A 20,744-nucleotide genomic window follows, 5' to 3' on the forward strand; every position below is an offset into this window, starting at 1 on the left:
GGAATTTTTATAGCTATCTGCACTGAACCCCATTGAAATCCTCCTGGTTATTCCACCAAATACTGATTTCTGAACTCTTTTTGAGTTAAAACATTATTGTTGTTGTTTATAAATTAATATGAACTTGTTTTCTTTGCACTATTTGAGGTTTGAATGCACTGTATCTTTTCCCTCATTTTCTGCAAATAAAAACAAAATTTTTGCTTGGAATTTCAGAGACATGTTGTCAGTAGTTCATAGAATAAAAGAACAATGTTCATTTTACTCAAACATTTACCTATAAACAGTAAAACCAGAGAACTGATCATTTTAGGTGGCCTTCTAGTTTTTTCCAGAGCTGTATATTGTCATCATTGATTGCATTTTGGTTGTGAAGCGTTTCTCTGTATGGAGAACAGTGAAGCATCTGAAGGGTTTGGGTCTCCGCCAATGTTCCCTGATTGAAGAGCGCAGGAGAAGTCTGTTTACGACCGCTGACTGCTCAGAATCGCTCTGCTCTTCCTCTTTGTGCGGCTCCTCGGCTGCTGGGGCAGCTGCAGCTCTGACTGATGGACTGTGACTTTGTGCTTTGCAGATGGCCGTGAGCGGTAGCTGAGGACGCCACTGGGAGTCCCCCCCCTTGCAAATATGAATGGTAAGACCTCTGCAGTGTGTGTGTGTGTGTGTGTGTGTGGGAGGGGTAAATGAGCGAGTGTGTTGGTTTGCAAAGAAACATTGTTGTGCTGAGGCCAACACACTGTCAGCTCTTTTATTTTTCAGCTCTACTTTAAGTATTTTTTCTTGGTGGCATATTTAAGTTTGAACTAATGTTTGTTTTCCTACTAAACCAGAGTCTTGTTTAGCCGACCTTGTTTCTGTAAATAATAATTAAAGGTATCGGCTTGTGAGCGCTTCATTATCAGTTTGTCAATAAACCAGAACATTCTTGACTCCTCACTGATGTCGGCTTTTATGTTCCTCCTTATCTGTGCTCCCATGTGAACACTGTCTGTTTGCTTTTCTTTCATTCTTTTCTTTTTTCTTTTTTGTCTTTTTCCCCGTTTTAAAATTTTTCCCCCTATTTCTTTTGTCTTATTTTCTTATTTTGTTTTTTTCTTGTTTTCCTTTTTTCTTTCTTTCTTTTTTTAAATTATTTTTACTTTTTTCTTTTCTGTTTTTCATTTTTCATTTTTCTTTTCTTTTTCTTTCTTTTGTTTTTTTCTTTTCTTTCTCTCCTTTTTTCCCTTTTTCTTGTTTGTTTTTTTACTCAAATGAACTTTCGAACAGTATTCTGATTTATTATGATGTGCCTGTTTTATTAGATTTGTCAGCCATGTTTGATTATTTAAAACTTAGTGAATGTAAATTTGTGACGCCTCTAACTGTGTGACTGCAGGTGGTTCTGCTGTTTGGGCGATCTCTCCGGAGGAGAGGGACAAACATGACCAGAAGTTCGACACTCTCTCCCCGTCGATGGGATTCATCTCAGGTTCACACATTAAGACACTCTGACGCCTGATGTCCATCATTATTTCTCCCAGTTTAAAATGTTTTTATTGTTGCTGTTTCCTGTAGGAGAACAAGCCAGAAAGTTCTTCCTCCAGTCAGGACTCCCTCCCTCTGTTCTGGCTGAGATTTGGTACAAAACATAAGTATTAACACCCACTGGCAGAATTGGATCATACTCTGTAATCATGAGGCACAGTTGTTTGACCTTATGGTGTTTTTTTTTTATTTGTTTGTTTTGTCTCTCAGGGCTCTGGCCGACTTGAATCGGGATGGGAAGATGGACAGGTTGGAGTTTTCCATCGCTATGAAGCTCATAAAGCTCAAACTTCAGGGCACACAGCTTCCATCAACGCTGCCCATCATCATGAAGCAGCCTCCAGTATCGGCTCCCACCTCAGCCATGCCCAACCCGGCCTACGGTACGGCGTCGCTATGGATGACTTACCGTTTAAAATGCATTTCAAGTTTAAAAGTTTGTTTTGGAAATCAAGGAGGGCTGAAATGACCAAACGTAGTAACTGTGATGCATCAATTATTGAAATAATCATCAATTAATTGTTAACTGGAGTGTGTAGACTCAAAAAAGACCATTTGATGAAACAGCATCAGAACAGTAATCAAGACAAAACTGTACAAAAATAACATACATTTTGTATTAAAGAAAAAAAAAAACCTTCTTTGAGGTAAATATGTTTTACCAGAACTCATCTACTGGGAGATTTAGCTTCACCTGGTTCAAATTCTGTAAAACATTGTTATTAAGCACCTTTTCATATTTAATAGTTAATTAATTCATTGAAAGATAATCAATACATCAGCCATACACTGTATTAAGTCAAGCATTAAGAACTGAACTTTTCACATGAGAGATATTTTTTTTAGCTACAGATGCATATTTTTGCTATAAAAGATTAATCATTCACTAAATAAATCCTGTTCTTTTTTATTGTAAAATGCATATTTTCCTGTTTTAAAAAATAAATCTAATTTTTAGTTTTTGTATTTTTACTGAATTTATAAATGAACTTAAGTGTTTAAATAAAAATTGCCCTTTTTTTACAGAATTAATCAATTACTCATCTGAATAATCAGTTTCAGCCCTCACACCAAGTACTTGACTTGTTGGCCGTAAACGTTTGATGGTTTGCTGCAGGTCTTGGTTCTGTGCCCATGATGGGAGGATCAAACTTCGCCATGTTGACCCCTCTCTCCATGGCGTCCCCCGGACTCTCACCTTTGACCCCTATGACCGGCCTCAGCCCGATGGTTCCCACGTCAGCAGGGATGAACCCGCTAATCGCCTCCACCGCCACCAGGCCTCTGATGCCCACGGTGGGGAACACAGCGCTGCCCAACGGCACCATGGGAATGCTGCAGCCGATGCTTGCTGGAGGTTTGAACGCCGGTGTGTGATTTGTTGCTACTTTAACCACTGTTTCTTTCTTTGTGCATTTATGAAGAAATGTGTAAGTTCTCAGAACGTTTTGTTTTTGTTTGGTTTGGTGTTGAAAATTTTTGGTATTGCAGTTCATACACCTGAATTATCAGGTTTAAGTAGGAGGAGCTGCAGATTATCAAAGACTTGGAGCTCAAAACCAAAGATAAATGATCAAAACATCAGAGGAAACTTGCTGCTCAAGGGTTCAAATGCTGTACCGCCAATAATTTACTTTTTATTGATTATTAAAAAGGATAGAAATAATCTCTTTTCAACATAATAATCTTGCTATATCCTTTGGATTTCTGCGCCGTATTCTACCAAAAAGTTATTTTTTATCTCATTTTCTCCTGGATGTCAGTAATTTAGCAGCTAAACCGTAAAAGGGAATAATGACAAGCTATGCATTGTAGTGTTTGTGCTAGAAGATAAAGACAAAATACTGTTCACTTTCTCTGCTTTTGCAGTGCTAAATTTAAAAATTAATTAAAAAAAAAATCCATACTTGGAAGAGATCATTTAACTTATTCATAAAATATTACAATAAAAGAGTACATATTTTATTTTTATGCCATTTTTTACTTCTGGTTTCAGTGATATATTTGACCTGTTTTTAATCCTCTTTACAAAAGTTGCTGTGAAGGAGATGAAACCTAGAACATTTTTTATCGCTATAAATACAATATAAATATTTATACTGAACAAAAATGCTGGTCATCTTTTATTTTATGTGTCCCAAGAATGAAAATGCTCTTAAAATTGGAGATTATTTTAAGAAAGCAATCATTTTGAGTGTTACTTTGGTTCTTTTTTGCAGTCTACAGTTTAGTCTGCTAAGAATATCCAGCCAAAGTTTTATTTTAATCTGTTTGAAATATCTAGAAAATAAGTAGAAGAGCTGGCATTTTAATACCAGCTGCCAAGTGTTTGAATTTAATAAAAAACCTCATAAATGTGGATAATGAATAAATGTGTGTTCCTTAGGCCTGCCTCTTGGTGGAGTTTCCTATGCCTCTCCGGGTGGACTCTCCTCTTCTCTGCTGGATCGGGGATCTGGGAGGTAAAACACACAGAAACCTAAACGTAGACCTGATATGTTGTTTTCCTGTTTGTTTTCAGTTTCTTATGGTGTGTAAATCTTTCAGCTCCGCCTCCTCTCCCATGGCGGCGGTTCCCAGTGACTGGGCTGTGCCGCATCCCTCCAGACTGAAGTACAGGCAGCACTTCAACATCTTGGATACACAGATGGTTGGATACCTTACAGGTGTGTTGTGTTTTTTATCTGTCGTCAAAAAAATATGGCGCTATTATGCTGCGTTCACACCGTCAAAAATGCATCCGACGCTTCAAGTTCGACGCGTGTCACTTTGAAGTCAGACACTTGACATTTTGCTCTAGATGTCAGACACGTCAAACCTCTTTAGTCGGGAGTTAAGAGGAGACTCCTTGGCATACGTGTCCCTCAAACTCTTCCTCCGTCTTCTACATGTTTCGTCTAAATAAATAAGTTTATTTAACATTTATTTAACATGACTCAACGTTTTTCCTGAACGGATTTAGATAGCTCAAATGTGGGGAAATATTTTCAATATTTGTTATAACTTACTCAACGTTCCAACTTCCTCGTGGATCCTCTTCCAAGTCAGGTCCTTTCTATTCCTATCTCTGTAGTCGTAGCTTGATTGGTCATAGATTACAAGGCGAGAGCAAACGGTGACGATTAGTTTATCTTCCACAGTTAAGAAAATGCAAAACTACAAGCAGCGGAAGTTCAGATTTTGTAACTTCAGCGTTGGACACGTCAGACGTGCGAAACGCGCCGCAACACGCCCTCAAGACGCCCTCGACACGCCCTCGACACGCCTCCACATATTCTTTGAATGTAAACCAGAAGCTCCTGAGGCTCAAAATGCGTTTGGTTCTAAAACAGGGTTTCTCTCAGTGTATCATAAGCTTGGCGGGCGACCAGGCTTTACTTGTGCCCCCACCAGGCTTATCATTGTTAATTTATCTTAGGGTTTTTTTCTTTTAAATTATTGCATATAGTTGATGTTTAAGTATTAATCTTCCAGTCTTCTAATAATGCACAACTATCAAGTCATATTTTCACATTTTCTGTCAACTTTAAACATTTTTTAACTCAAAAACATGACGGTCAACTGGATGGCTGATTCCTGGTGTGAAGGCAGCAATAGAAAACTGTAGTTGTGGATCTCCCTGAAGAGTGATCACTGGTGATTTTATCACAGGGAGTCGAGGCTGTACTTATGGGTGTGTTTAAACACAGGGCAGATTTCTCAACATAAATAGTGTGCATTTAATGTCTTTCTTTAAAGGTCTCGCCAAACCTGTTTTTATGAAAATAAATGGTTTATTGAAATGACAAAAGCACACGTAAACACATTCTCACTCTTTTCCTCCAGCCACATTTACATATGTTTTCCAGATCAATGCAGTCAGACGCATAAAACAAGTTACACAAGTGGCTTGTTTTGCATTGCTCCACCCAAGCTGTTACATTCATTTACAGTCTTTATTTCTTTTATCTGACGGAAACACCTGAGGTCAAACTTTTTTTTGTGTTTGTGATTTAGTTAAAACAGACGCTTACGGCTCTGGATCTCATGCTTCCTTCATCAGCAGCATATATGTGCTGCACAAACCACCATGACATTTTGCACTCATGTTTCCAGGTCAACAGGTGAGAAGCGCCATGGCAACTACGATGCTGACGCAGGCGCAGCTGGCCTCCATCTGGTGAGAACATTTGTCTCCAAACAAAGAGAAAAATTAACTCTGTCTCGTTCATATCCAGTCTTTCTGTTTGCAAAATGATTAAAGCAGTTTGAACCGTTTCACACTTTCCATGTTAAAATCACAAATTCATGTATTTTATGAGATTATATATGGTACAGAAACACCAAGTTGTTCATAATTGTGAAGCGGAATAAAAATGTATAAAAATTTGTGTTCAGTGCCTTTTACTCTAATACCCCTAAAAGAATCCAGGCCAAACATTTTCCCTCAGTTTAGTAAACAGAGTCCATTTGGGTGTAAATTAATATCAGTATAAATATTTATGTTCTGAGAAAACCTCAGGGAATGTTGGTGAACAAAGTGTCATGAGAACAGCAGAAAGTTGTGTAAAGTTTAAAGCCCTGAATATGATGAAACCACAGATTAAATGATGAATGGAAAATAAAAAAACAGGAGTAAAATACAATGTTTACTGAAAATAAAAGATTAGATGAGAATAAATGTAAAAGTATTATCTAACATCCAAATGAATAAACACCAGAGAAAATATTAGACCTTAGAAATAGAAAATGTTGAATGATTCCAGCAGCTTCTCCGTAAAAAGGCTGTTTCACAGTCAGAGATTATAATACCTAAAAACCTCTTTTCCTGATGTTTTTCTTCTCAACTTGCAGGATTGATTTTATATATATATATATATATATATATATATATATATATATATATATATATATATATATATATATATATAAAGCAAATCACACTAATTCTTTGGTCTAAGACAATTTAGACTTTTTAAACTTCCAAAAGTCCACAACTGTTTATGTAAAACAGGAGATGAAATGTTCCTTAGTTTTGACATATTTTAAATTCTCCACCCGCTGTGTTAATTAAAGAGGCATTATTATGTAAAATTGAGTTTACTTCATGTTATAATGTTATTTCCTCATCAAAAACAGACCTGGAGTGTTGCTTTGATTCTTTCATGCGTGTTTGAGAAATCCTTTAATCTCCATGGCAACCATTCAGCTGTCCAAAATGCCTGGGTGGACCTAGCCCCGCCTTCGAGGCACAGCTCCACCTCAGAGTTGCAGTCTACAAGCTTCTGCCTCACAGAGCATCATTCCCCTGCGATTCCCCCACTCAGCTCCTTCAGACTAGCCAGCAGCAATTAGCAAACACCTGGTGGAGCTGTAACAATATACGATCTACTTATAATCGCAAAAACACTGTTAAAGGGTTAATAGAGGAGCCACATTGCGATGATGTTGGAAAGATCAGGAATTTCTTAAAGAGACAGAGGCCCAATTTCAAGACATTAAATTACCAAGTAGAAATTATGTTTTATTGTAAGTTATATTTAATATTAATAGCATTTTTATAGCAACTGAACGTTACTTCAATGTGCTATGAAATGATACGCTAGCTGGAAAATGGATAATACTCTTTTTACAGTTGAGTAAAAACTTTAATTAGTGATTCGTTACGTCTGCAGGACTTTATCTGATGTGAATAAGGACGGAAAGCTGAACGTGGAGGAGTTTGTTCTGGCTATGCATCTTGTTGACATGGCGAAGAGCGGACAACCGCTGCCACTCACCCTGCCGACCGAGTTGGTACCACCCTCACAGAGGTATGACGACACAGTCTGGAAATACTTTAGAAAACATGGAAACATTCTTGGAATAACTTTGGCACAGTTAGTTGCCAATTTAAGGATGTTTTGTAGTCATTTATTTTTAATCTGCGCTACAGGAGTGCAATGAATGGGTCCAGCTCTAACCTCTATTCGGCGATGATTGACGACCTCGATGCAGAACCGCCACAGAAACCCAAAACTAACCGTCAGTACTCCCACAGTCTCTACTTTTTCATTCTTTCACATCCACATTTTTTTTGTGTCATTAGCAAGATTGACATTGAGTTAAAAAAAAACCCCAAAAAACCGACGTTTTCCATTCCAGTGTCGTTTGAGGATAAGTTCAAAGCCAACATAGAGCAGGGGAATGCCGAGCTGGAGAAAAGACGACTGGCTCTGCTGGAGGCGGAGAGGAAGGAGCAGGAGCGGCGCGCTCAGAAAGAACGGGAGGAGCGCGAGAGGAAGGAGAGGGAGGCCCGCGAGGCGGAGGAGCGGAGGAGGAAGGAAGAGGAGCAAAGGCTGGAGCGACAGAGGGAACTGGAGAGACAGAGGGAGGAGGAGAGGCAGAGAGAGAGAGAGAGAAAAGAGGTGAGGCGACTCAGTGCTGAGCGGCTTTCACTTTAGGTGTTTTGGAATCTAATATTTGATTAAAAGCCTACACATGGAAAACATTTACACATTGACAAGTTTTTTCTCACTGTCTGAAGTTAAATCAGACTAAATTTTTCTTCTTTTAGGGCAGTTAGAATTACCAAAATTATTTATATTTGCTAAATTCCAGAAAACATCACATGGACATTTTTTAGAGTTTTTTTTTTTGTAACTTTTTGTATATTGTGTTTAAGCATTTAATTTAATTTAAACAGGAAGATTGTTTACCTTAACACGATTTGTTTGGATTGTTTCAATGTAATGAATATTTCTTATTTCTATGGCTAAAAACAAAACGGATCACAATATAAGCACTTTATATTGGTCAAGATCAATAAATATTGATTAGTTTTTGTTGTAAATATCACACGTTTACAAAATGAGTGACCTTTTCCGTTTCATCCAGTTTTCACTCCACTGTGTTGTTTTTATATTTTTAAGCAGTTATGAAGCAGATTTTAAACTGCTGCGCCAGTTACTCAACAGGTTGTTGCTAGGCAACCACAAGTTGGTCAAAAGGCTGTTGCTAGGTAACCAAAGAGTGAGTCAGTTGATTCCACCATTCCATTCAGATCAACAATAAAATTAATCAAAACATGAAATTACATCTGAATGCTATCAAAAAAATTATAAACACTTGTGAATGACAACATATACCAGTGAACTGAAGCTGTATCTTTTTTTTTATTTTATTTTTTTAGCTTTTTTGTATTTTTATCTCCAGAGTGTGATGCTGGAAAAGTTTAAAATCTCACCTTGAAAATGCTTGAAAAGTGCTTGAATGTTACTGTGTAACCCTGTTGACCTCCGGTGACTCCAGGCGGCGCAGCGGGAGCTGGAGCGACAGAGGAAGGAGGAGCTTGAGAGGAGGAAGCGCGGCGAGCTGAAGATGAAGAAGGAGCAGGAGCAGGACGAGATCATCAAGCTGAAGGCCAAGAAGAGGAATCTGGAGATGGAGCTGGAGGCAGTGGTGAGTCCTGAAAAGACACCTATTTTTCCCTTTTCCAACCATATGCCTGCAAAGTTGGAAGTTTGTCTGAACTCTTGGTTTTCAGGGTAACAAACAGCGTCAGATTTCTGACCGACTGCGGGACATTCAGAACAACAAGAAACTCCAGAGGACAGAGTTCGATCTTCTAGATCAGAAGAAAGACACACGGCAACAGGATCTGAACGCTCTGCAAAGACAGATAGAGGTTTGATCCGCTCTTCTGTTTGGTCAGATAAATCATACTTTATTCATAATGATGTTTGGAAAGTTGAGAGAAATATTATTTATTCATTCTTTTATACGTAACACTCATAGATCAGAATCCAAGTTTAGTAGATTATATATCAGTCTATCTCTCTAATTTATTTCACTCTCTATTCTCTCATTCTCTTATCTATCCATCTATCTATCTATCTGTCTGTCTGTCTAATTTATCTATATAACTTTCTATTCTATCTCCCTAATTTCTCTCTCATTTCTCTCTCATTTATCACTCTCTAATTTCTCTCTCATTTCTCTCTCATTTATCACTCTCTAATTTATCTAATCTAATCAAAGAGTATTAGATGAATTGGATACTTTTAAATATCAAATTAGCAGGAATCGTCTATTTGATGCGACATGTATTTAATTAATTGTCTGTGTTTGCATGTGGTCAGGATTTTCAGAGGAAGTTGTCCCAGCTGACTCCAGAGAAGAAACGACTGGCAGAAAAACTCCAGAACATGTCCCTGAATAACCTGCCTGGTTAGTACTGAGGGCTGGTCAGACGTGCCACTGATCCAAACTCAGATTAATCTCAAACAGTTTGAAGCTGCTTAGTTTGTAAAGTGAAATGTGATTTTAAGTATTGACCTCTGACTGGAAAGATGTGAAGAGTTTTCTTAATGTTCTCTGACTGTGGAATTGTGTGTTTTTGACCTTGTAGCTTCAGCCATGTCCAACCTAAAGATGGGAGTCACAGAGAAAAGAGGGACCTGCATGAAACTGAGAGACCAGCTGGAAGCTCTGGAGAAGGAAACGGCTGCCAAGCTGGCCCAGATGGACCAGTACAACAAAGACATGCAGGTAGGAGTGAAGAAATGGCATTCAGGGCATTCATCTCTCTAATTTATCTCTATTTGTCTACATCTGTGAAGCTGCTGACACTTTTTACAGAGACGCTTCTCAGCTAATTCAAAGAATGAAGAGTTCTCCACCTCATAAAGACAACACCAACCTGTTGTTTGCACGTATTTCTCTGATTCTAATCCACATGTGTCAAACTCGAGGCCCGTGGGCCAAATCTGGCCCGCCATAGCTTTTTATGTGGTCTTCTAGAGCCTAGACTAAACACTCAAAGTGCTTAAATATTATGTTATCAATAAAATCAATGCAGTTTTTATCCATCTACTGTCAGATTATATCAACTGGTCCCTCAAGTTTCTTGAGAATTCACACAAAATCAACAAATCCCCGTACTTTTTGTTCTAATAATTGGGAGTTTATTGAAGGCTTTACTCAATAAATGTCAAAAACATTCTTACTTGTACTAAACGGCTTTAATTGATGCCAGATTATAGTCTGACATCAATTAGACTTACCGACTAAACTTACTCTTTAGTCAGTAAGTTTGTGCTCACAAACAGTTTGACTTCAATTCTTCTTTGCATTTAATTTTAAATATATAAGAAAAGATCAGTAGAAAATGTTTATTTGTACAGTGGTTTTACAAAACAGTAGTATAAGGTTGAATTGGTTGAATGTTTGAGATGTAGGCTGGTAGGATGATGCATGCCTGTAAAGAAAGTTATTTTTCCCTCACATTAATGTTAGATTTCTGCAAACTTTTAAATCTCGAACACCCCCTAATGCTTCTTGGACTTATTTTGTTCTTTCTTTTTCTCTTCTGTCTCGTCCCACTTCACCCTTTAACCTCGTCCGCTGCTCCCTCCTCACTTCCTTTCTAATCCGTCCTCCTCTTCCTCACTTCCTTTCTAATCCGTCCTCCTCTTCCTCACTTCCTTTCTAATCCGTGCTCCTCTTGCATCCCTCCTCATTTCCTGCCTCAGTTTTTGGGAGCTGAGGACAAAATGCTTCAGCCTGTCTTCTGTCTGCTGGCCTGCCTCCGTAAACTCTTCCATCTACTAAATGTTTCGCCTTAGGTCTCTTTGAAACTCCTTCTCCATTTTCTTTTTGTCTTTGTTTAACATGTCCTGACTTGTTTCATTTCTTATCCTTGTTTTGTACTGCCTCTCCTTTAAACTGTAAGATATTAGTGCAGACCAGCAGTGTTCAAACCTTTTGTCATTGGGGACAAAATTGTTGAGAGAACTTGAGGGCCACATTTGTTTTAATTAAAACTGAGAAGATTTATTTTTTAAGACATTTGTTGTTTTAATCTCCTCAACAAAATACTAAGTAAAAATTTTAATTAAGCAAAGTAGCCTAAATTTTGTAGAAAAGGAATCTGTAAAATGTAAACAGATTCTTAAACGACAGGTAAACATTTTCCAAAATATTTTCAGCCTGCTGCCTCAGCTTTACTTAATGTCAGGTTATAGTTGGTGATCATTATGGTGATTAATAAAAAGCCACATTTAACATCATACATTAGTGCAAATATCGTAAAATTCCTTACAAATATTTCTAAATCAGCGCCACGAAATCTGTGATTTTAATTGCAAAGGAAACACAATCACGACATCCTGGATGGACTGATCAGTGTGAAAAGATGTTCTAGATTTAATTTTAAGAAACACTGAATGCTGAAACAAACAGCTACTTATTGATATTTTAACATTTTAATGGTTTTATCAATACATTCTGGCAGAACCGGCCCTTTAAGAACATTCAGATTTTTGATTTGGTCCAAAATGAAAATGAGTTCGACACCCCTGACATTTACACTCCATTCTTAAACTGTGGACCAAGGAACCAAACAAAATCATCCAGACGGCCCCAAATGGCCCTCAGGCCTCACTTTGGACATCCCTGATGGCTCGATAATTTTCATTCTGATTATTAGTATTTTTTGAAGGGCAATTCTGTTTACTGAGATGTCACAGTTTGTTTCATTTATGGGTTTGGTTTGGTTTTGTCTGGTTTTTATTTTCTTTCTATTTATTGTTTTTGGTTGTTGTGTTTTTGATATTTAAAGTGTTGTCCAGTGTAAAGTTTTCTGTACAAAATTACATTTAACTGTCTTTGAGACGCCAAACTTGAATTATTTGCTGTTGAAAACGGTCTCAAAATAACAATATTATTGTTTATTGGAATCATTTTGGGACAATTTATCGTCCTGGTAAATTAATGATCACGATTTGCTTCTAAATGTGTTTTTATTTCTTAATATGCGTCAGGAACTGAAGGAAAGCCAGCGGAAGCAGCAGGCGGCTCTGGAGAAACTGCGCAGCGTCAAAGAGGAAAAGCGGCGCGAGTTGATCCGAAGGAAGGAGCAGGAGGAGGAGAGGAAGCGACAAGAGGAGGAAACCCAAAGGTCCACAGCAGAACTTTATAGCTTTCATCCTGAATGATATTTAAGACTTTATCATCGTCTTCATTAGGAGTTTATAGTAACGCCATGAATGTCTTCACAGGCGTATTAAACTGGAAAAGGAGCGCCAGTGGCAGGAGAAGCTGAGGAGGGATGAAGAAGAACGTCAGAGGAGAATTGAGGAGGAAAGGGAGGCCAAAAAGAGGGAGGAAGAGGAGAGGGAGAGACAGGCTCTCCTCCAGGCTGCCAGGGAGCAGGCAGAGCGAGAGCTGAGAGCGAAGGAGGAGGCCGAACGGAAAAGGAGAGAAGAGGAGGAGAGGAAGAAAAAAGAGGAGGAGGAGCGCGTGAGGCAGATAGAGAGACGCAGGCAGGAGGAGGAGAGGAGAAAACTGGAGGAAGAGAAGAGGAAACTAGAGGAGGAGAGAAAGCAGCTGGAGCAGGAGAGGAGGCAGGAAGAAAAAAAAAGAAAAGAAGAGGAGGAGAGGAAACGCAAGGAAGAGGAGGAGCGACGGAAGAGGGAGGAGGACAGGAGGAGGATGGAAGAGGAGAAGAAGGAGAATGAGCGCCGGAGGGAGAGGGAGGAAGAGGAGAGGGGGAGACATCGAGCAGCGGAGGCGGCGCTCCGAGACGCTGACGAGAGGAGAAAGAGAGAGCAGGAGGAGAAACGGAGGGAAGAGGAGGACAAGAGGAAGCGAGAGGAAGAGAAGAGAAGACTTCAGCAGGAGGAAGAGGAGAGGAGAAAAGCAGAGCTGGAGGAGAAGAAGAAGAGGGAGGAGGGATCCCGTAAGCAGCAGCCGAACGGAGGGAAGGTGGACATCCAGGAGAAGCTGACGGCCCTGCTGAGAGGCCTGGAGGAGAGGAAGGGTGAGCAGAACAACTCTGTTTTCTCCTGGATTATAATCCAGATTAATTCACCTCCTTATTCACCTGCTGCTACAGGTGGACAGCCGAAGGCCGCGCAGCACAGGAAGTCTGCTGCCCTCACATCCTACAAAGCACTTTACCCGTTCACTGCGCGCAACAACGAAGAGCTCAGCTTTGAAGCAGACGACATCATCGAGGTAAAAACGTCATTTAGGAAACACGGCCGGTTTTAACACTCAAGGCTGACGGTGTCATGAAATCTGATTCATAAAACTAATTAAATCCAGTGAGATGCTGTGTGAACGGTTTACGACCCCAAAGCGACCCGAATGCCCAGAAAAGATTGCTGACATCACACGACAGAAACGATGACGGACGGAGACGTTTATGGATCGATTTCAAAGTTTATTCAGCAATGGAGCCGATGACATCGTTACCAGATCATAGCAAGACGAAGGATAAAAGAAAACTCAACTAATGGCAACGACACTTTGTGGAGCATTAACTGGAACGATTGACTGTGATATGATGCGCTTCAGTTATTTTATTTGTTTACATCACAATAAACGTCCAGAGGTGGAAGCGGGAAACTCTCTAAATGCGACATGACCGTTCAGATGAAAACAATCTGATGTGCATCCATCTTATGGAAGTGGCAGAGATCAGATTATTTTGTTGGTGTTAAGATTAGTATCTGGCCGCTCAGATGCATTGAAAATAAAGGTTAAAGGTTAAAGTTATCTCCCCTCACCTTCTTCAAACTAGACAAAATATGATGTCCGTCAACTGTGTTATGTTTTATTTGTGTCATTATCATTTTTAAGAGTTCACAAATGAAAAACGTTTCCGGGGTCAAAGGTCAGCCTTACCCCCCTTAACAAAGTCAAACAAAACTTATAAAGCTCTGGAAAAACTAAGAGCCCAGAGCACTGAGCCCCATTGAAAACCTCCTGGTTATTCCACCAAATACTGATTTCTGAACTCTTCCTGAGTATCATGAGTATTTTTGTTTATAAATGAACATGAACTTGTTTTCTTTGCATTATTTCAGATCTGAAAGCACTGCATGTTTTTAGTTATTTTGACCATTTCTCATTTTGTGCAAATAAATACAAAATTTTAGTTTGGAATCTCAGAGACATGTTGTCAGTAGTTTACAGAATAAAAGAACAATGTTCATGTTACTCAAACATTAACCAATAAAGAGTAAAATCAGAGAAACTGGTCTCTTAAATTTTTCCAGAGCTGTATAAATTAATTGTGCTATGTTTCTACAGTTGAAATATTTGTAGCAAAGTTGATTGGCACCATATGTGTTGGATGTTGTAAATATGGACTTGCTGCTTGACCTTTCATGACCTCTGAAAACATTAATTAGTATCTTTGTTAAATATTTATTAAAAAAATCGTTGCCAACTTCCCTCAGGTTAACGTAGCTGATGCCTCAGAAGTTATTCTGTTGGTCAGAAGTCTCCTGCGTCCTTCTCGTGATGTAAAAATCGATCCTGTCTGTTTGCTGCCAGGTGGACGAGACGACGGAGAAAGAGGAGGGCTGGCTGTACGGCAGCAAACAGGGGAAGATGGGATATTTCCCAGAGAGCTACGTTGAAAAGGTCGGCCCGTCAGCTAAACTCGCCGCTGCCGCTCCTCAAGTGTCGATCCAGGCGCAGCTTTCCAATGCGCTGGAAGCTGCAAAGGGATCAGGCACAAAGTCTGCCTTCACCCCAACGCAGTCTCCACACCCTGCTCCTTCTGAGACGCACGGACAGGTAACCACGGCGACCGCCTCCTGGTCCTCTGGCACTTCGATGTTTCGCTGAGCTGTCTCCTCTGTTGCAGCCGGTGGTGGGGAACGTTTTGGCTCAGGCGCTCTGCTCCTGGACGGCAAAGACGGACAACCACCTGAACTTCAACAAGGACGACGTGATTCGCGTGTTGGAGCAGCAGGAGAACTGGTGGCTGGGGGAGCTGAACGGCGAAAAGGGCTGGTTCCCCAAAACCTACGTGACGGTCCTGGGAGAAGAGGAAGGGGCAGAGTAAGTCATGAATCAGGGCTCCATCAAAAGTTTCTTACTATTGTTAGTTTTCATGATCGTAGCTCAGAACAAATGAAAACCCTAAATGGACTTCACCTTAAATGAATTTCAAATCCAGAAATGTAGCTTTATGACCTAAACCAGGGGGTCAAACTCATTTTCATTTTGGGCCAAATAAAAAATCTGAGTGTTTTTAAAGGGCCAGTTGTGACAGAATGTACTGATAAACCCATTAAACTGTTAATATATCAATAAATAGCTGTTTGTTTCAGCATTCAGCAAGTGTTTCTTAAAATTCAATAATATTTAACATCTTTTCACACTGATCCAGGATTTCATGATTGTTTTGTGGGTTTTTTTTTAAATCAAAATAACAGATTTCATGGCGCTAACTTGGAAATATTTGTAAGGAATTTTCACGATATTTGCGCTAATGTGTGATGTTAAACGTGACTTCTTGTTAATTGCTGTGTGAGTTACAAGTAAGGCTGATGCAGCAGTAACTTAAATTCAATGTTTTGGCCAATTTTGAGAAAAAAATTGCAGTAAAAATCAGACAAAAAATGTGGACACTTGTAGATGTTGTGTGACTTTTGCATATTTGCAAAAAAACTGGAGGGACTTACTGATGTAATTTGGAGTCCAGAAGGAGCGAAAATAACCACTTATAATCCCCTTCGATAAGTTAAAAAGAACATATTATTATTTAAAGAGGTTTTTGTTTATAAAACTATTCCATGTTTTGTAGATCTGTCCTGGTTCATAGGTCAGTTTAAGTTTGTTTTAATGTTTCCAGGGAAGAAAATATTAATTTATAGATCCAGGTTTGGCTGATCTGCAACAGTCTTTGCTGTATTTGTTCACTAAATAAATCTCACAGTTTAAAACAAAAAGATATCCACACAGAAATTACAGAAATAACATAAAAATATATTCTTTATTTAAAGAAACAAACAAAAAAATCACTCAAACATCCATGAAATGACTTGCATTTATTCTTCTGGCTTCCTTTATCTTCTCCTTTCAGCCTATTGTTTACCAAAGACTCCTTTCCTGTTTGTTTGGTTTTTATAAGTGTACATTTTAGGAAAGATTTTATCACAGCTTTAAAACTGTCTTCTAACTTAAAGAATGAACGCTGCTTGATCTGGAACAAAGAACAGCAAAGTTATGTAGTTTTTTCTTTAGTTGTTTTTCACCTCCAGGAGTTTGAACTTGCTGTTCTGTGAATGATAAATGTCGGCTGGTTCTGGGATGAATGTTGTGGCGAAACTGAATCTGCGGCTGTTGCTCTTGCTTTACCTGTCAGTCCAGTGTTTGTTCCAAACTTCACTGTTTACTTCAGGAGTTTCTATTTCCTGAAGCTTGCTTTCTGCTTAGGACTCATGCAAAACAAATGTAAAAGAATAATGAAGGAAGTTTTTCTCTGTTTTTAGACCCAAGAGCTCCACCTCAGATACAGTTGACACCCTTCAGCTTGAAGGTAGAGTAAAACTCAAGTTACTGTGGCTTTATACCATTAACACAGAAAATTGTCATTCTTGTCGTGTCTATCTGCGTTATCAGTAGAGTTCATCTATGTTTGTTTTTGTCATTGCAGAGTATGTGGCGCTGTACCCGTACGAGTCTCCAGAGCCTGATGACTTGACGTTCTCAGAGGGCGACGTGATCTTAGTGAGCCAGCGAGATGGAGAGTGGTGGCGCGGGTCGACGGGCGAACACACGGGCGCCTTCCCCAGCAACTACGTCAAACCCAAAGAGGCTGACGTAAGGACACTCTGCACAAACTCTGAATAATGCTACACGAGTTCAAGAAATTTTACATATTCACCATCATTTCTTGCAACGTAGAAGTTGTGCTAAAGTAAAAAGGCGCAAGAATGACCCCTATAAGTTTGTCATCCTGAGATGGTAGGGATAAACTGATAACATTCGCAAACTGAAATTCAAAGTGTTTTGTTTTTGATAGCTTTTAAATTTATTTTGAAAAAACAAAAAATAAACACCACAAATATAAATATAGCATATTATCATCATGTGTTCCTTTTTTGTGTTTGAATGTTTATGTGCATTAAATTTAAGTTATTTTTTCTCCTTTTAGACATCAAGTGTATCTGGAAAGAAAAAGCAAGGTAAGCGCTTATGTTTTTTCTTGTTTAAGATTTTCAACTTGGTGTCCTTTGACTTTTTATGCAATTACTGCTTGTTAAAGCAGTAATTGCATAAAAAGAAAGAGCACTTTGAAGACACACTGGTACACTTTGCTCAATGTTTCCTTTATTTAATTAAATTTTATTAAGTGTACCATTTTCCTAAATAACCATGAAGAATGGAGATTAAAATCTTGGTCATAAATTTAAAGTAATGATGATGTCATGTGTGCAGAAATCGCTCAGGTGACCAAAGCCTACAGCTCTGCTAGCCCGGAGCAGCTGAGTCTGGAAAGTGGTCAGCTTATCCTCATTTTCAGCAAGAACCCGTCTGGTTGGTGGCTCGGAGAGCTTCAGGTGTGTGAAAATTATATTTCTAATATTTTTAAACATTCCTGAACACTGCTGACAGACAGATAAGAGAGCAACAACAAGCGTCTTTGTTGATGAACAGCCGTTTGTGTGACAACGAATTACCATTGGCTGGCTCCTTTTAAATAAATATTAATAACTTTTCCTAAACATAAATTGTTCCACCTTAGCTCACTTCACACAGTCATAGCAGCACTAGTCCCATTATATTTAAGATGGAGAGAGTTGGCAAAAACAGTTGGGTTTAAATATTTAGGATTTTACAGTAAGTTGCATTGTGGTCACAATATCTTATAAGAGCTATCATATTCTGTGACCATGTATATTTCCATAACAATATTAGTGATAATATGTTACTTGTTCTTTGTTTTTTTCATTTGCGTAAGGCCGAAGTATGGCGAAGTGTAAAACTGCAACAGCGCCTCCTACAACGCCTTCCACTGTCACAATATACGGCGGTCACAGAATATGGTGTAACACCTGTAACGGTTAACGGCTAGCTGCCAGCTAGCTTACGCAAGCTAACAAATAACACTTAACCATTACACACTCAGAGATAAATGGCCAACTTCCCCCATATTAGCATGGACTTAAACACTGCAATAATTATATTACTAATTTGTCTGTTAATAGATAGATATGAGAGCAACATTGAGTGTTTTCCGTTAACAGCCGTTGGAGCGCTGAATTTCCTTCGGCTTGCTGAGTCAGGAGTACTCACTGTGTTCGATACGCCCTCTGGTGGCGAACTGCTGCAACTACACGCTCAATAGTAGAAATGCAGCTTGATGAATAATTATTCTTATCAAAAGAGAATAGTCTTCAATTTAAACAAAATAAATGAAAAGGGAGTAGAATGTAATTTCTTCCAATATCAGTCTAGTCGCATTTTGTGCAATTGAAGTGATTTATTTAATACTCTTAAGTAAATTAGTTTGTGTTGACTTACAAGTAATATGTTTGGATAAAGCTTTGCTTCTGTCCATTTGCTCTCATAAGAGAAAATATGTGGTGTAACTTCATAATAATAATGTTATTCTTGTAAAAATCCATGTGTTCTTTGTGGAGACATTTTTCTGCATCCTCTCGGTGATTCAAATTTTGTGATCAGGGTGCGTTTTGATCTTCTCTGACTTCAGGCACGCGGCAAGAGACGTCAGAAAGGCTGGTTCCCTTCCGCTCATGTCAAAATATTGGGCTCCAACAGTGGAAAATCCACTCCTGCTCAACAGTCTGGTAAGACACAACAGCTCTGGATGCGACATCCGAGTAGCATAAATAAAAATTTTCATAAATAATGACTCTTTTCTTTCCTGTTTGCTCAGTCTGCCAAGTGATCGCCATATACGACTACACAGCGGCCAACCAGGATGAGCTGAGCTTCTCTAAAGGGCAACTGATCAATGTTTTAGACAAGAGCAACCCCGAATGGTGGAAGGGAGAGGTTAATGGCGTCACCGGCTTGTTCCCCTTCAATTACGTCCAGATGACCACGGACAATGAACCCAGTCAAAAATGTGAGTAAAACTAAAACTCAAATTTTTCACAAAACATGGAAGCAAAGAAGTGTGTATTGAAACTGGGGCTCCATATGTCTGAAACTAATCCTAAATCTGCTGATTTATCAAACTTTTTCTGTAATCACTAATAATTTCTGATCAGTTCCTGTTGTTTCCCTCTTTTCACTTCCTCCTTTGTTTTATTCCTCCTTTCCTCTCTCTCTTTCTCCCCATTTGTCTTTCTCCTTCTAGGGTGGTAGAAAGCCTCTTCCTCTTCCTCTTCTGCTCCAGGCCACAGAGACCCACTATCACACTCTGTTGCTTTGATGGGGTGAAAATCTGGACTTTCTGTCTTCTAATTATTCCACTCTGCAAACTAAACCATTTGAGGGGAAACCAGAAAAAGGAGAAATGTCTTCCTTTATATAAATAACGGGTCTTTGAATGATTTTTGGCTCACTGTGTTGATTCTCTGGGTTGTTGAAACCTCTGTGCCTTTTATCCTTGCAGATTTCTTTTGTTTTTGTTTCAAATTTTGAACTGGTGTCGCTGTATCTGCAGGAAAGTGTGTTAAATGGAGCGATGGTGGGTTTCTGTTGCTTGTCTTTCCTCTTTTGCTTCACCTTGTATCCAGATACGTTTCTTTTTTCACATTTTTAGAGGTTTTAAATCCCAAAACAATCTCTAGGAAAGGATTAAAAGATCAAGATTCTTTTTTTAACGTTAGAAAAACATGAAATAGGCTTCTTGTTTAACCATGGATTGTATGTAAAAGATGGACACAGCCTGCTCGCCCCCTGCTGGTCACCAGAAGGAATGCAAACAGCTGCATTCTCTCTAATTGCCAGCAGGGGGCGACCTTGTGTTTGTAAAAAGCCTATGGCCCTTCTCACACAGCCTTGACAAAACACGTCACGGAGCCACAGCTGCCATATTTGGTCATTCCCGCTCATTTCTCTGTGTGTTTTTAGAATGAACACTGCCTTGCAAAAGTATTCACACTCCTTTTCAGCACAAACTTAAGCGTTTTATTGGGATTTAATGTGACAAACCAACACAAAGTGGTGAAAAAGGAAATTAATGTTTTCCATTTTCTTCTCAAATTAAAATTTGAAGAGTATCTCAGATTATATTAAGCTTCCTTTACTCATCAAATGAAACATAAAATGATGGAGAAGTTCAAAGCAGAGTTGCGTTATGAAACAATATTCTTAGTAGGGCTGAAACGATTAACGATTAATTATTTCAATCATCATATGAATTGATGATTGAAATAATTGTCATTTTGCATTTAAGATGAAAAATACCCTCTGTTTTACCCAAAACTGAAGTGTCTTAGTTTTAGCTTCACCTGGTTAAAAAAAAAAATATATATATATATATA

General features: G+C 38.9%; 1 protein-coding gene across 1 annotated transcript in view; it reads left to right on the forward strand.

Moving 5' to 3' along the window:
- itsn2b (intersectin 2b) overlaps nucleotides 1–20,744 on the forward strand; it is a 54,392-nt gene that overhangs the window by 16,086 nt on the left and 17,562 nt on the right. The window contains exons 2-27 of the mRNA XM_015043418.1: nucleotides 575–634; nucleotides 1,376–1,468; nucleotides 1,555–1,618; nucleotides 1,735–1,907; nucleotides 2,642–2,893; nucleotides 3,911–3,986; nucleotides 4,072–4,190; nucleotides 5,620–5,683; nucleotides 7,179–7,316; nucleotides 7,439–7,527; nucleotides 7,648–7,910; nucleotides 8,794–8,943; nucleotides 9,029–9,169; nucleotides 9,624–9,711; nucleotides 9,893–10,032; nucleotides 12,306–12,442; nucleotides 12,543–13,303; nucleotides 13,379–13,500; nucleotides 14,827–15,072; nucleotides 15,143–15,339; nucleotides 16,776–16,822; nucleotides 16,940–17,106; nucleotides 17,441–17,471; nucleotides 17,725–17,846; nucleotides 19,001–19,097; nucleotides 19,187–19,378. Coding sequence (XP_014898904.1) covers nucleotides 628–634; nucleotides 1,376–1,468; nucleotides 1,555–1,618; nucleotides 1,735–1,907; nucleotides 2,642–2,893; nucleotides 3,911–3,986; nucleotides 4,072–4,190; nucleotides 5,620–5,683; nucleotides 7,179–7,316; nucleotides 7,439–7,527; nucleotides 7,648–7,910; nucleotides 8,794–8,943; nucleotides 9,029–9,169; nucleotides 9,624–9,711; nucleotides 9,893–10,032; nucleotides 12,306–12,442; nucleotides 12,543–13,303; nucleotides 13,379–13,500; nucleotides 14,827–15,072; nucleotides 15,143–15,339; nucleotides 16,776–16,822; nucleotides 16,940–17,106; nucleotides 17,441–17,471; nucleotides 17,725–17,846; nucleotides 19,001–19,097; nucleotides 19,187–19,378 — 3,976 coding nt within the window. The 5' untranslated portion in view covers nucleotides 575–627. The remainder of the gene's footprint in view (nucleotides 1–574; nucleotides 635–1,375; nucleotides 1,469–1,554; nucleotides 1,619–1,734; nucleotides 1,908–2,641; nucleotides 2,894–3,910; nucleotides 3,987–4,071; nucleotides 4,191–5,619; nucleotides 5,684–7,178; nucleotides 7,317–7,438; nucleotides 7,528–7,647; nucleotides 7,911–8,793; nucleotides 8,944–9,028; nucleotides 9,170–9,623; nucleotides 9,712–9,892; nucleotides 10,033–12,305; nucleotides 12,443–12,542; nucleotides 13,304–13,378; nucleotides 13,501–14,826; nucleotides 15,073–15,142; nucleotides 15,340–16,775; nucleotides 16,823–16,939; nucleotides 17,107–17,440; nucleotides 17,472–17,724; nucleotides 17,847–19,000; nucleotides 19,098–19,186; nucleotides 19,379–20,744) is intronic.

This window comes from Poecilia latipinna, unplaced genomic scaffold, assembly GCF_001443285.1.
Source record: "Poecilia latipinna isolate Pla-1442-1.1 unplaced genomic scaffold, P_latipinna-1.0 Scaffold630, whole genome shotgun sequence".
Classification (NCBI taxonomy): Eukaryota; Metazoa; Chordata; class Actinopteri; order Cyprinodontiformes; family Poeciliidae; genus Poecilia; species Poecilia latipinna.